General features: G+C 39.5%; 1 protein-coding gene and 2 non-coding genes across 3 annotated transcripts in view; all 3 read right to left on the bottom strand.

The window, feature by feature from the left end:
* EIF3A (eukaryotic translation initiation factor 3 subunit A) overlaps positions 1 to 13,988 on the bottom strand; it is a 38,589-nt gene that overhangs the window by 12,433 nt on the left and 12,168 nt on the right. The window contains exons 6-17 of the mRNA XM_046026887.1: positions 12,385 to 12,593; positions 10,399 to 10,570; positions 7,994 to 8,098; positions 7,520 to 7,618; positions 6,034 to 6,150; positions 5,589 to 5,774; positions 4,715 to 5,062; positions 4,193 to 4,297; positions 3,990 to 4,103; positions 2,446 to 2,568; positions 1,615 to 1,768; positions 475 to 659 (exon numbers count right to left, since the gene is read on the bottom strand). Of these exons, the coding sequence (XP_045882843.1) occupies positions 475 to 659; positions 1,615 to 1,768; positions 2,446 to 2,568; positions 3,990 to 4,103; positions 4,193 to 4,297; positions 4,715 to 5,062; positions 5,589 to 5,774; positions 6,034 to 6,150; positions 7,520 to 7,618; positions 7,994 to 8,098; positions 10,399 to 10,570; positions 12,385 to 12,593 (1,917 nt within the window). The remainder of the gene's footprint in view (positions 1 to 474; positions 660 to 1,614; positions 1,769 to 2,445; positions 2,569 to 3,989; positions 4,104 to 4,192; positions 4,298 to 4,714; positions 5,063 to 5,588; positions 5,775 to 6,033; positions 6,151 to 7,519; positions 7,619 to 7,993; positions 8,099 to 10,398; positions 10,571 to 12,384; positions 12,594 to 13,988) is intronic.
* Positions 6,691 to 6,819, bottom strand: LOC123955890. Its single transcript, XR_006821428.1, has one exon. It is a non-coding gene; the product is annotated as a small nucleolar RNA SNORA19 (small nucleolar RNA).
* LOC123955891 lies at positions 7,758 to 7,887 on the bottom strand. Its single transcript, XR_006821429.1, has one exon. It is a non-coding gene; the product is annotated as a small nucleolar RNA SNORA19 (small nucleolar RNA).

Here is a 13,988-nt window from a genome sequence, read left to right on the forward strand (position 1 = left end):
AAAATGCAGGTTCTAATTCAGGTTTGGCACTGGGCCCGAGATTCTGCATTTCTAACAAGCTGCCAGGAGATGGTGAATATGCATGGTCCATCAGACCATCTTTGAGCACTAAGAAGTTAGAGAACTCACAGCAACCCCCTTTAAGGAAGGTAGAAGAGTCCTTCCATAAACTAAAGAGTGTTCTTTCGTCAAATACTGACATCTTAGAAGACTTCATTCTTACTGAGACTTCATTCTTACAGAGAAGATTCCTAAATTGAAGCCTAAAATCCCAGCTTTGCTATAAGTAAGGTTAAGTCTTATTTTCCCCCCTTAAGAACCTATCACTGGGAAGACAAAGTAATACCAGACTTTAAGACAGATGAATGCAACCAATTTAACACACCAAGCCCAGACACTGACATGCGCAGAGGTATATGGATCATGCCAGAGAGCTGGATGACAAACACACCAGAGAGTAACCCCTATACTCACCTTTCTAGAAAGTGGATCATCACCAAGTCTTCTCTCTTCCTCTCTGCGTCGTTCCCTTTCTTCAATTTCCAGCTCTCTTTGGCGTTTCTTCCTTTCCACTTCTTCTAATTTCTTGACCCGCTCCTGATACTCTCGGAGTTCTTCCTCGCGTTTGGCCCGTTCAGCACGCTCTCTCTCCTCACGCTCTACATAATGTAGTAGGTAGCATTATAAAGTGTGCCTCTACCTGCATCTTTCCCCTATTTGCTAGGTCTACTTTGTTGGTATTCAGCAGGCAACATAAAGAAAAAGGAAAATTCTTTTTAAAATTTTTAAATACTTTATAATCAGCTAAGGAGCAGAAGATATTCAAGTAAAACAAATATTAATGCCACTCAACATGAATAGCTTTGTAATGACAAGAAGATACTTAAATCCCTCCCCAACTCCTGAGCATCTGGATTTCCAGATAAAGAATCATTCGACAGATTTCATCTACCACGTGTTCCTCAATAAATGTTACAACTACATAAAATACAGGGATAAAATTAAAAAGTGATACTGTTTTTTTTGAGAAACACCAAAAATGTGGAAATAAGATGGCAGAGGAAATAACATCCTTGCCTATAACAAACTTTAGGCAACTAAAAATTAGGTTCTAGTTAGTTGCAGTTAAGAAGCCAATGATCCAGGACTCCGGGGTGGCTCAGTCAGTTAAACATCTGCTTCAACTCAGGTTTATCATCTCAGGGTCCTGGGATCCAGTCCTGCATCTGGCTCCCTGATCAGAAGGGAGCTTGCTTCCCATTCTGCATGCTTGTGCATGCTCTCTCTCTCACAAATAAATAAAATTTTTTAAAAAAGAAGCCAATGGTCCAGGTTCCTTGTTCCTATGTTTCTGAATGTGACTACTATATTTAAATTTCCTTTTTTTTAAAGGTGCTATTAATTCAGAGAGACAGAGTGGGCATGATCAGGGGAAGAGGCAGAGATAGAGGGAGAAGTCAACTCCCTGCTGAGCAGGGTGCCCAATTTGGAACTTGATCCTAGGACCCTCTGATTATGACCTGAGCCAATGTGAGATGCTTATTAACCTACTGAGCCACCGAGGCACCCTGAATATACTACCTTACACTACCTCCAATCATGGTCTATAGATACCTTTTAGCATTTGTTCTTCTGCCCTCCTCTGTTCCTCCTCTTCTTTTTCTCTATGGTAGGTTATTCTGCGTTCTTCCTTACGTTGCCTTTTACGTTCTTCCAAGCGATTATGCCTTTCTTCTGCTAATCGCTCCTCAAACTGTTTAAGTTTTTCCTATTAAAAAGAATAGACACAGGAAAAACAAAGCAAAAATCAAAAATTTTGAAGACCTACAAACTAGTTAAATTTGAAGTTTACTAAAGCACTACAAACTTCCTGAAACCGTAAGAAGCAACTTTCAAGTACAAAAACTTCCGAACGGGGTTGCCTGGTGGCTCAGTTGATTGCGTATTTGACTCCTGGTCGAGAAACTGAGCCCCACACTCTGTGCTGGATATGGAGCCTGTCTGGGATTCTCTCTGTCCCCCACCTCCATAAATAAGATCTTTAAAAATTTCCAAATGACTATGGAGCTTTTTCATGTTAAATTTTTAAAAATTTAAATTGTTGAAAGCTATTTTCCACACCTACTGGGTTTGCTTTTATATAAAACAAACCGAAGGATTAAATTAGAATTTAAGAGCAGAACACTTCGATCTGCCTTTTTCCTTTCTAAATCAAATAGTAAACAAGCTTGTATCAAAAGCAAATTTTATGCAATCCACTTTCACCTTCAGAAAAAGTTATTTATAGTGATGACCGACTAATAGCCTATATTTTCAAGAACCTTTCTACTAAATTATTTGAATGATCACTACAAAAGGTCAAAACAGAACTGTGTTAAAGAAGAACCTTAAGGCAAAACTAAAAAGCTCATGAATAAATGTTCCCCAGAAATCAGTTAACTTCACCTCATAAACAGACTGTCGTGCGGCCTTGAGTCGCATTACAAATAAATCTCTGTCTTCAAGCATTCGTGACATTCGATTTTTATGTTCAAGAGCCTTTTCACGTTCTAGCTGCATGGTAGTAATCTGCAAGCACATGATACAAAGTTAAATTTCAAAGCAATCATTATCTGATTAATTTACTCTTAATTCTTCACAGATATTCTTGAAGAATGACAAGCAGCTCCTCTGCTCCATCCATCTTGCCATAAATATGGAAACGTTACTACATCTATGCCCAATGTCCCTAGGAAGGCAATCAGGGATAAAGGATGGATGATGGCGTCCTGGGAGCATCTGTAAGAAACTGTATTTATTTAGGCCCAAAAGTACTGCAAATCTTTATGAAAGGAAAACTGTAACATATACCGTAAAATACTTCAGAGTTAACAAGCACTGTGGTTTAATGATAAAAGGTATTTTCTCCCTTAAAGAAAACTGGAGGTTGAGGCAGGGTGATTTAAGGAGGCCTTTTCCTTTGCACTCCAAGGGGGAAAAGGAACTTCAAGGGAAAGACTACAGCAGATCATCTCAAGTACTTTATTTGGTCTGCATTCTTATTTCCCTAATTTTACATATTACCACAAAAATTCTAACTTGTGGGGCGCCTCAGTGGCTCAGTTTTTAAGCGTCTGCCTTCGGCTCAGGTCGTGGTCCCAGGTGTCCTGGGATCAAGCCCCACATTGAGACTCCTTGCTCAGCGGGGAGCCTGCTTCTTCCTCTCCCACTCCCCCTGCTTGTGTTTCCTCTCTCACTGGGTCTCTGTCAAATAAATACAGTCTTTAAAAAAAAAAAATTTCCAGCTTGTGAAGAAATGCGAGGCATTGGCAAACAAAGCCCAGAATGCAAACACTCCAATGCAACCAAGAGGCTGCATCCCCCACACCAGTCCCCACAGATGTGCTGACTACAGTTACTTTTTTATTTTTAACCAGAATGGGGCTGCTACAAGCATTCACAAACCTTGCTTTTCAATCATTAGGGTAAATATAACATATCTAACAAAAATACAGAAGGAACTCCCTAGTCACAAAGAAGGAACTGCCATACATTACGTGGCTCTATTTATATAAAAAGTCTAGAAAATAGGCAAATATAGAGACAGAAAGGGGACTGCTGACTACAAGAGGCCAGGTGGTAGGGGAGGAAATGGGGAAAGACTGCCGAAGTGTATGGAGATTCTTTTGGGGTATGTTTTAAAATTAAATGGCTGTGCAATACTAAAAACCATGAACTGTACAGTTTAAATGGGAGAACTGTATGCCATGTGAATTATATGCCCATAAAGCTGCTTTTTTAGAACTTTTCAGCTATCCTCTATATTGTACAAGTTTTTATTTTTTAAACTCTGTTGTGAAAATTTCTATCTGCCGACCAATCTGTTAGTACGCAGCCATTAAAGCACCATTCCTGGCTAAAGAACACAAAATAATCATGGCTTTGAAACCATGGCCCCGTTCCTGGTACAGTTTACAGCCTACAAATGTTACAGTTAAACAAAAACCTACTCTTTCTTCTTCCTGTTGTTCCCACAGATCCATGTCTTTAATCCTCTGTTCTTCATAAGCACTCTTTATCAACGGGATTTCCTCCAAGCGTTTAGCTCTTTCAAAATAGTCAATCTGAACGACATGAAAACAAATGTAGTTTAAAGGAAAATCTCTGCTAATCTGGCACATTAAGTTTATCAACAACCAGTTCTTCCACCTACCTTCTTCTCTTGATTTTTCAGGCGTTCCTGAAGTTCCTTCTTTTCTTTCTCCAGCTGTTCAACCTGTTTAGCCATGATGAAATCCGGATCCAACTCTTCAAGATCCTGAAAGTATTACAAATGCACAATCGCTAAGAAGAATACAAGAGAATTATGTGTGGAAAATGTGATTTTTCTAAAATCAAAAACCTAAATTACTTTCCATACAATGAGTAAATGCTCACAATGTGTAAACTTAAGCAATGTAAGAATGCTTTACAACAGTCTTATTTCCACTTCAATGTAGGGAAAAAAACATGATCTTAACATCTATTTCTCGTTACTCTAAACTGCACATACCCAACTCCACTTTAACAAGGGTTAAAAACTGCAGAGCCATTAAAAACAAATGGTTTACTTCACAGATGAATCAACTGTACCAAAGGGAGTGAAAACAACCAGACAACCCAACATAATCAATAAACAGTAAAGGACTATGCTTGTGAGATGTGGATTCAAGTTAAGAAATAATGTGTTACGTACTTCGATATCAATATCTTTGAAAGCTTTGGCACCCAGTTCTGTTTTCTTGATCTGCTCCAAACGCTCGCGGACAGTTTTCTTTTTAATTTGTTCATGTTCCTGTAAGATGCGCTCCTTCTCCCTCTCCTTGGCTTCCTGTCGCAGCCTCTCTTCTTCAGCCTTCCGTACTTTCTGGAGTTCAGCTTCCCTCTGCTCCAGTTCTTCCTTCTCACGCTGAATATTCAGACTCTCCAGGCGCTCTTTCCTTTCCTCGATTGTCTGACGGCGGGCCAGAATACGCTGATGCTCTTTTCGTGAATTTTTAAGATATGCAGTAACAGCCAACTGATGCTGTTCTTCTTTCTCTTGCTTTAAAGACAAATGCATTTTAAAAACTTGTGTGACACACACCATGACATGAGACATCAAATAATTATTAAATAACCCTGGCGCACTACCCTCATGTGTCTGCATTTAAGAACAGGAGATGATGTTATTCAAGCTACTAGTTCCCAGCACCAAATACTATGACCTATACAGTCTTTTACCAACAGGAGTGATGTAGCTTAAGAACCTTTATTTGCTAGATCAAGTTTTCTCTGCACCAAATCTACTTTAAAGTGTGCAAGCCACAGGGACACACTCACAGAGCAAACAAGATAAGAACTTAAGCCAAGAGGAAAAGCCCAAGCGCAGTACTCCCTATGGGTGTCGGGCGGGGGAGGGGGGTGGGGTCATGTGTGTAGTACGTAGAATACCAAAACTAGCCAATACAATTGAAGAGGAAATATAGAATAAGCCCATTTTCTCAGATTTGTCTCAAACCTTTGTATGTAAGACATAGCATAAGGGCCCCTCAAAATTCTGTAAGTCATTTTCCCCCCAAGATACATACCAGTATATGAGCTGGCTTAATGACTTCAAGTGCCTTTGCAAGTACTGAGGACATCGCTGTCAGCTGATTTCTTATCTGTTCTGAAGGCATGCTTTGCAAATGAGGACCAATTGGAGCATCTTCTCGAGTAGCATAATTCAAATCAGATCCAAAACTAAGTGTCCGAGAAGTGTGGTCAATACGAACCTTTGGAGAATTAAGTAACATCATCAATAGTTACATCTATAAATAAATATGAAATCATTCTAGAAATAAATGACTTCTGACAAAAAATTTCAACTGATCATAAGGGGAAAAAAAAGAATGTTAATTAAATACAAAAGCCAGAAGATTCACTCAGTACAACTTTAAAATGGTGCCAGTGAACCAAAAAGCTGAGAAACAAAGGATATGTGTTTTTTAGTCCTTAAAAGCCTCCCACCTCCATGTCCCTTCCGGCACATACCTGCAGGTCACAGTGCCTCGCTGCATCTACTATAGCCCGTTCCAGTTGGAAAGCATCAACAAAAGGAACCAGAGAGGTCAAACGAGAAAACTCAATGCTCTGATAAATTTGTGCCACCTGCATAAGAAACACAAGGTTAGTAACAACAGCTACCATTTATTCAGCATTTTTTTTTAATCTTTTATTTGACAGAGAGACAGAGAGAAAGAGCACAAGTAGACAGAGCAGCAGGCAAAGGGAGAGGGAGAAGCAGGCTCTCCACTGAGCAGGGAGCCCAATTCAGGGCTCGATCCCAGGAGCCTGGGACCATGACCTGAGCTGAAGTCAGGCGGTTAACCAACTGAGCCACCCAGGGGCCCCTATTCAGTATTTTATTTTGGTGCAGTCTTACACAAGCCTGGGAGTAGAAATTATGCCCATTTCTCAGAGAAAAGAAACTGAAGCTTAGGCTAAGTGTTAACACGACATTGCTGGAGCTGGAATTCCAATTCAAGGCTCTCAACCCCAAATGCTATGCTTTCAGCCACCACATTGTACCATTCCTCGGAAGCCCAATCCTTTCAAATTCCAGTTTTATAAAACAGAAAGCCCTAAATCACCTTTTATTTGTAGATGAAAACTTGCTACTTACCTAATTCACCTAAACACTTTCAATAAATTTGTCTGAAGGAAACTGGCAGCATTACAATTCAGTTATACTGCTAATTAACCTTCAACTATTTGTGTAGCACACAAGAAATAACACTGCTCACATATACAAGAGAAGCAGGCCAACAGAATGTGCAGAAATACTGCAAGCCAATGTATCATAAAAGCCCCTCCCCGTGAAACAAATGAAAACAAAATAGGAACACTAAAGCCGTATTATAAACCATAATCTTTAAACTTATTTAAGTCAGACTAAAATATGACAAAGACTAACAATAACTAGGGTGAGAAACAGAAAAGGCTTTCCCAATCATTACTGGTAGGAGGGTTCATCAACCGAATCTTAAAGAGCTGCTAAAGCTTAAATGTGTAAGCCCTGTAGCTAATTCCACTTCCCAGATGATAGAAAGCCACAGAAGTATGCAAAGATATATATACATATATGTAGATATGGAAATGTTCACTGCTGCAACATTTTCTAATAGCAAAAAAAACCCTAGAAATACAAACGTCCATGAGAAGGGTCTGAGTAAATAAATCACAGTACCCTTTAGACAATGTAAAACCACGAAGGCATTAAAAGGAGTAAAATAAATTTACAATGATAATGAGGAGAAATGTACAAAGATGGTATTCAACAGTAAAGGAGAAAAGAGCAATTATAAATTACATAAAATAATTGCTTTCAAATCAAACAGTAAGACTATAATTTTTGCAAGGCTGGAGTATGGTAAAGGGTTCACTTCTTAGTGGTTCCTACATTTTTTACTGTTGTGATGGAAACAACCGAGGGGAAAAAATCCAGTTCTAAATAGAATGCTTGTTTACAACCGTTTACCTGCTGCAGAAGACGGAGTATGGTGTTGTTTTGCAGCTGCGGAACATACTGCTGCAACTCTGGCTCTTTTTCAGGTTGTTCCCGAACCCAATTTAGAACCTGGACAATCCAGTACATTAAAAAAGAATTATGCTTTCTAAGTAACACTTAGAAATATTTGCGAAACTTTTCTGTTTTTTTTAAACAACAACATTGCACAGTGCGGGGAAATACACACATAATACGAAGCTATACTGAGACTTGTCTGAAGGTGACTGACAGCAATGGCTAAATCAGTCATGCTGCTAATTTACCTCCAAAGGTTTATTTAGCACATCAGAAATATCTTTTTTCCTGATGTAAAGAAAAAAAGACAATGAAATGTGCACTGAATTCAAGCGTATAGGACAACTGTCTCTCAATATAAAAAGAATCTGTAATAGCACAAGGGCCAGCTATATGGTAGTATAACCAAACTAAAATACAAAGTCTTACCTTTGTGACTCTCTCACAGAGTTTTAGTGGGTTAAATTCTACTTCCAGCCAATTGTAAAGGTCTTTCACTTCAGGGACAACATACTGTAGTACGTTGAATCTGACCTATAATAAACAAAAGTTTTAATTTGCTGAAGGAAATTTTCCAACTAGATTTCCAACTGAACTGAGCATAAGAAAAAAAAAAGGGGGGGGATGGAAAATCTGGAAAACACCTGAAAAATTGGCCTCAACTCTCTTTAAATTCACCAGAAGAATCCAAAGGAAAACTATGTTTGAGTCTCCAACCCCAAATTATGCATCCATCTACAGTTAAATGTCCCCCAAGAGTTTAGTAAGGATATAAAAACTCTAAATCACCATGATCAATAAAATATTTACAAAGACAACTCGTGTACAAGCTAAATTATTACCAGTAGTAAGTAAAATACCACAGCTTGTAAGTAACTGTATCACACAATAATTATCTTAGCAACACTACCCGTAATAGCCCCAAACTAGGGGTGAAAAAAAAAAGTACATATAAGATTTTCTTTTTAAGATTATTTATTTGAGAGAGAGAGAGAAAGCATGAGCAGGGGGAGGGGAGAGGGAGAAGCAGGTTCCCCACTGAGCAGGGAGCCAGAATCCGGGCTTGATCCCAGGTCCCTAAGATCATGACCTGAGCCAAAAGCAGATGCTGAGTCACCCAGGCGCCCCAGTATGATGTTCTTACACAAAAATGATCAAAGAAAAAACAGCTACATTCAACATGTGAATAAGTCTCACAAATATAATGCTAAGAAAAAGAATTTAACGTATTGCATATACACAGAACTCCATCTCATACAAAGTACACAGGCAAACTAATATGCGGTGTTACAATTCAGGGCAGGCTATTGGGGGATGGGAAGCAGTGACTAGAAACCACCTTATGAGAATTTACTCAATTACATTTAGGATTGATATTCTTTTTTTTTTTTTTTAAAGATTTTACTTATCTATTTGACAGACAGAGATCACAAGCAGGCAGAGAGACAGGCAGAGAGAGAGGAGGAAGCAGGCTCCCCACCAAGCAGAGAGCCCGACGCGGGACTCGATCCCAGGACTCCGGGACCACGACCTGAGCCGAAGGCAGAGGCCCAAACCACTGAGCCACCCAGGCACCCCGAGGATTGATATTCTTACATGGCACTAGAACTCAGCTAAGGAGGCCACTGCATTTCTTTTTTTTTTTTTTTTTTTTTAATATTTTATTTATTTGACAGAGAGAAATCACAAGTAGGCAGAGAGGCAGGCAGAGAGAGAGGAGGAAGCAGGCTCCCCGCGGAGCAGAGAGCCTGATGCGGGGCTCGATCCCAGGACCCTGGGATCATAACCTGAGCCGAAGGCAGAGGCTTTAACCCACTAAGCCACCCAGGCGCCCCTGCATAACATTTCTTAAAAGGAGACAAAAAAGTGGCCTAATTTCATAAACCGTAAGTACATCTTACCTTACACCTAAGCTATAACCCAGAATGCATAATCCATGTGGACCTTTATCCTTCACATATTGGAACTGCTAACCAGCGACAGACTATCTGCAGGGACATACCAAGACCTGCAAGCACAGGAGTGTGTTCCCATACAGACCTACTTACTAGTCACAAGACTGGGGCAAACAGGGGTGCCTGGGTGGCTCAGTGGGTTAAAGCCTCTGCCTTTGGCTCAGGTCATGATCTCAGGGTCCTGGGACCAAGCCCCACATGGGGCTCTCTGCTCAGCAGGGTGCCTGCTTCCCCCCCTCTCTCTGTCTGCCTCTCTATTTGTGATCTCTGTGAAATAAATAAAATAAAAATCCTTAAAAATAAAAAAAAGGGGGACTGAGGCAAACAATGGCAGATCCTATCCCCACACACGAACACGCCAGTCTATCTCCCAATACAAAATGCGTGCATGACTAGTGGTCCACATTTCTTGAATACTTCTCTTTATAAATGCCATTATTGAAATTAACCATGATGTAAGAATTCAAATAAAATTCTCCCAGCTCTAGTTTTATTCCTATCAAGAAATTATTCTAGGGGCGCCTGGATTGAGCCCTGCATTAGGCCCTTTGCTCAGCAGGAAGCCTCCTTTTCCCTCTCCCACTCCCCCTTTTATTTCCTCTCTCGCTCTCTGTCAAATAAACAAACTCTTAAAAAAAAAAAAATTATTCTAGATTCGCTGTTTAGCATCCCTTCCCCAAAGACGAAATATGCTAAGATAGGCTCAGTCAGCTATTGTCCTGACACGGACCAATACCCTTCCTATAAACTTCTGCACTTATCTATGGGTACAATGAGGACACAAACGAGACCATCCATCAGAACCACCTGCCATGAATTACAAAACCTGACCATAAACTTTTCATTCTGAGCTGTAAGAATGCTCAAACTTATACCAACCATATCATTAATAAGGCCAATTCGTGTTGGTGGGGCTTGAAGACCTAGCAGTGTTGCAAGGCGACGTTGTTTCTCAACTATAATGCCATCCATATCCAGAAGTCGAGCAATATCAGTACGCTCTGGAGTAATAGGGATAGAAAGAGTGGCCAAAAGGACTCTGGTAGACATTCTGGAGAACAAAATTACAAATCTGTTAAATTAATGTTAACTGATTAAAAAAAAAAAAAAAAAAAACAACACTTCTTAACTGTGTGGCAAGACAGGCAACTGACAGAATACCTAAACCATACTGGTGGACCATACTCATCTATGTTATTCATCAAAACATGGACTGTGCTAAAATGAATACTTGGGAGAAGCAGAACTTCACCCACCCACTTACTACTGTCAATATTTGCCAGCTACAGAAAAAGACTCTGGGGGCGCCTGGGTGGCTCAGTCATTAACCACCTGCCTTCAGCTCAGGTCATGATCCTAGCGTCCTGGGATCAAGCCCCACATTGGGCCCCCTGCTCAGTGGGAAGCCTGCTTCTCCCTCTCCCACTCCCCCTGCTTGTACTCCCTCTCTCATTGTTTCTGTCAAATAAATAAATAAAATCTTAAAAAAAAAAAAAAAAAAAGACTGGGTTTAAAGTGTAGGTGAATATCACTGGGGGTTGGGGGATCAAGCAACGACTCGTCGTGGGACTAAATCTTAGCTTTCTTAGAACACAAGAGGGAAGTCAGGTTGAATTCAGAGCACTATAGGACACTAAGGATAGTGGGCTCTGGAGCCCAAGGATCAAGGGTTAGAATATCAGCCTCAACAGTTCCAAGACTGGAACCTAAGGCAAGATACTTAATTTTCTGAGTCAGGAGGCTGTTGTGAAGATTAAGCAAAATAATCTATGTAGAGTTAAATAGCCTAATGTTTATAATTATAATACTATTTTTTTAAAAAAACTTTATTTTACTTATTTGACAGGCAGCGATCACAAGTAGTTAGAGAAGCAGGCAGAGAGAGAGAGGAGGAAGCAGGCTCCCTGTGGGGCTCGATCCCAGGACCCTGAAATCATGACCTGAGCTGAAGGCAGAGGCTTTAACCCACTGAGCCACCCAGGCACCCCTATTATTATACTATTATGTTAGCACTTACTAAAGAAATATTCTGTACAGAGGTACCTTAAGGAACCCAAGTTTGTTTTTTTAATCTCAGACATGGATTACATAAAGGACAGTGAATGATATAATGACCACTCTCCTTAAGAGTTTCAAAGAAAATAGACTAGCAAAATTCATTTTGTTGGCTGCACGTACTGGTGTAAAGCTTAAAGAAAAACAATTTGGTGTACAAAATTCTACCAGAGGCCAAAATAACATGGTCTACCAATATGAAGAAAAAGTGTGGGTGTGAGCTCCCTGAGTCCAACTGAAACATAATAAAAAAACAAACATGACTAAAAGAAAATAGGCTAAATGTACTGTTGAAAAAAAAATAAAGTGGTCTTTAGACTGCTAGGTTACAGACCCCTTTTCTATATTCAAACACACAATCAGTTTTATTTTATAATTGGAGAAAAAATGACTTCATGGCAGCATTTATTTTAATTTTTTATTTTATCCTAAGACTAGACTTTAAATACCCTATATGGATAGAAAGCTTATATCTTAACACTGCCTTTCCTAATATTCGATTTTCTCAGTCAGGTTTTTGGCAGAGTTGGTTATCAGACAAAAGACAGTTACTTGAAGACCAAGAATTCTACCAGAGAACAACCATGCCTGGAGACACTTCTGATCTCCAGCAGTGTACGAATCATACTGACATCCAGTGGGTATACTAGGGATGCTGCCAAACATCCTAAGGGCAATCCCACGACAATAAATTATCCAGCCCCAAATGTCAGTGGGGCAGAGGCTGAGAAACCCTAACCTGGAACCATGCCACTTAGTAGAAGGTATTTATTTCACAATTCCAGTATTATTTGACTGTAACATTCTTACCTTTGCATCTCTTCTTGTGTAAGATTCTTTCTCATTTCTCTGGATAGATGGTAAAGACGATGGAGAGTAGATGCATGAAAAAGAGCATTTCCAGATTTCCAAAACACAGTTGAGACTTTATTATAATAATTTGCCATCAACTGAGGTTTAGGTGGTTTTTTAGACAAGGTGAACAGTCCATGAATATCTTCCACAGCTTTGAATGCTTCCTAAAATTAGTAGTATAAATTAGCCACTGCATTCTAAACAATCTAATTCAAATCTCCTTACTCTTTATGAAATCTGAAACACAAAATACTGAATTACAAAAAGTAGAAAGTAAAATCCCTTTATGTGTGGTTTCTTTTATTCACCTGTAATTTAGTATCTGATATATTTCAGAAAACTGCCTTGATCACAAAAATACTAAATCCTTAAACTTCTTCAAATTAGACGGAAGAGACTTAGGAAAAAAACGGGGGTGGGGGGGAAGCATTGCCCTTTCAGCCACAACATGACACTCCACTCAGTCCAGTTCAAGATGCTGATGAACGTCAGCGCTGGTGCTCATAACCTTTTAAAGTAGATAAGGTATATCTGAACATGTGCCAACTAATATAAACAGAACAGAGGCTGTTGCTTTCTTTGTCCCTTTCTTGGTAGCAAGGGTGAATTTTAAGAAGATGCCAAATATCTGTAAGGATATATATCTGCCCCAGAGAGAATTTTGTAAAATTCCATTTTATTAGTCTTTCTACCAACCCACCGCAGCCTGGGCCTGACTTGACTAGATCAGCCAACAACTACCCTGACAACTTCCTCAACTGTGCTTTAATTTGCAAAAGTGATTTCTAAATCCTATTGACTGTCCTGAAAATGTTTCAAAATACACTTTAAAAAATGTTATTATATGCTTACAAATTTTTCCATAACAGATCATTTTATTGATTAAATGTCATTCTTCTGAGAGAAAACAGATCAATGGATTCTTTTTTTTTTCTGTAAGATTTTATTTATTTGACAGACAGAGATCACAAGTAGGCAGAGAGGCAGGCAGAGAGAGAGAGGGAAGCAGGCTCCCCGCTGAGCAGAGAGCCGATTTTGGAGGGAGGGCCCTCAATCCCAGGACCCTGAGATCATGACCTGAGCCCCCAGGCATCCCAGATCAATGGATTCTTAAGGATAAGGGTGGAGTCTGTAGCAAAGGGGCACAAGGGAGTTTGAGGAAATGTTTTACATCCTGATTACGGTGGTGACTACATTTTTCAATTTTCAGGGTGAGTTTTGCGGAATGTCAATTACACTTTAATAAATGTGACAAAGTTTTTTTTAAGTGTATCACTATCACACTACTTGGAAAATGTGTAAGAAAAAATCTGGAAGGACATAAAACACAATGTAGAGGTTATTTCTGAGTAATAAGATGAGGGATGAATAGTTTCTTCTTTCTACTTATCCACTTGTTCTAATAATGAGCATGTTAGTCTTCTATAGAACCTCTTTTTCATTATTTCATCAGGCAGTGTTTTAAGGGTGACCCTACAGAAAGGAAAATATTTTGGAGAGCAGGAGATCACAGTTTCAATTGGCAGAAAAACTACCAATCTTCTTCCTCTGTAATTTCA

The sequence above is a fragment of the Meles meles genome, chromosome 13, assembly GCF_922984935.1.
Source record: "Meles meles chromosome 13, mMelMel3.1 paternal haplotype, whole genome shotgun sequence".
Taxonomy (NCBI): domain Eukaryota; kingdom Metazoa; phylum Chordata; class Mammalia; order Carnivora; family Mustelidae; genus Meles; species Meles meles.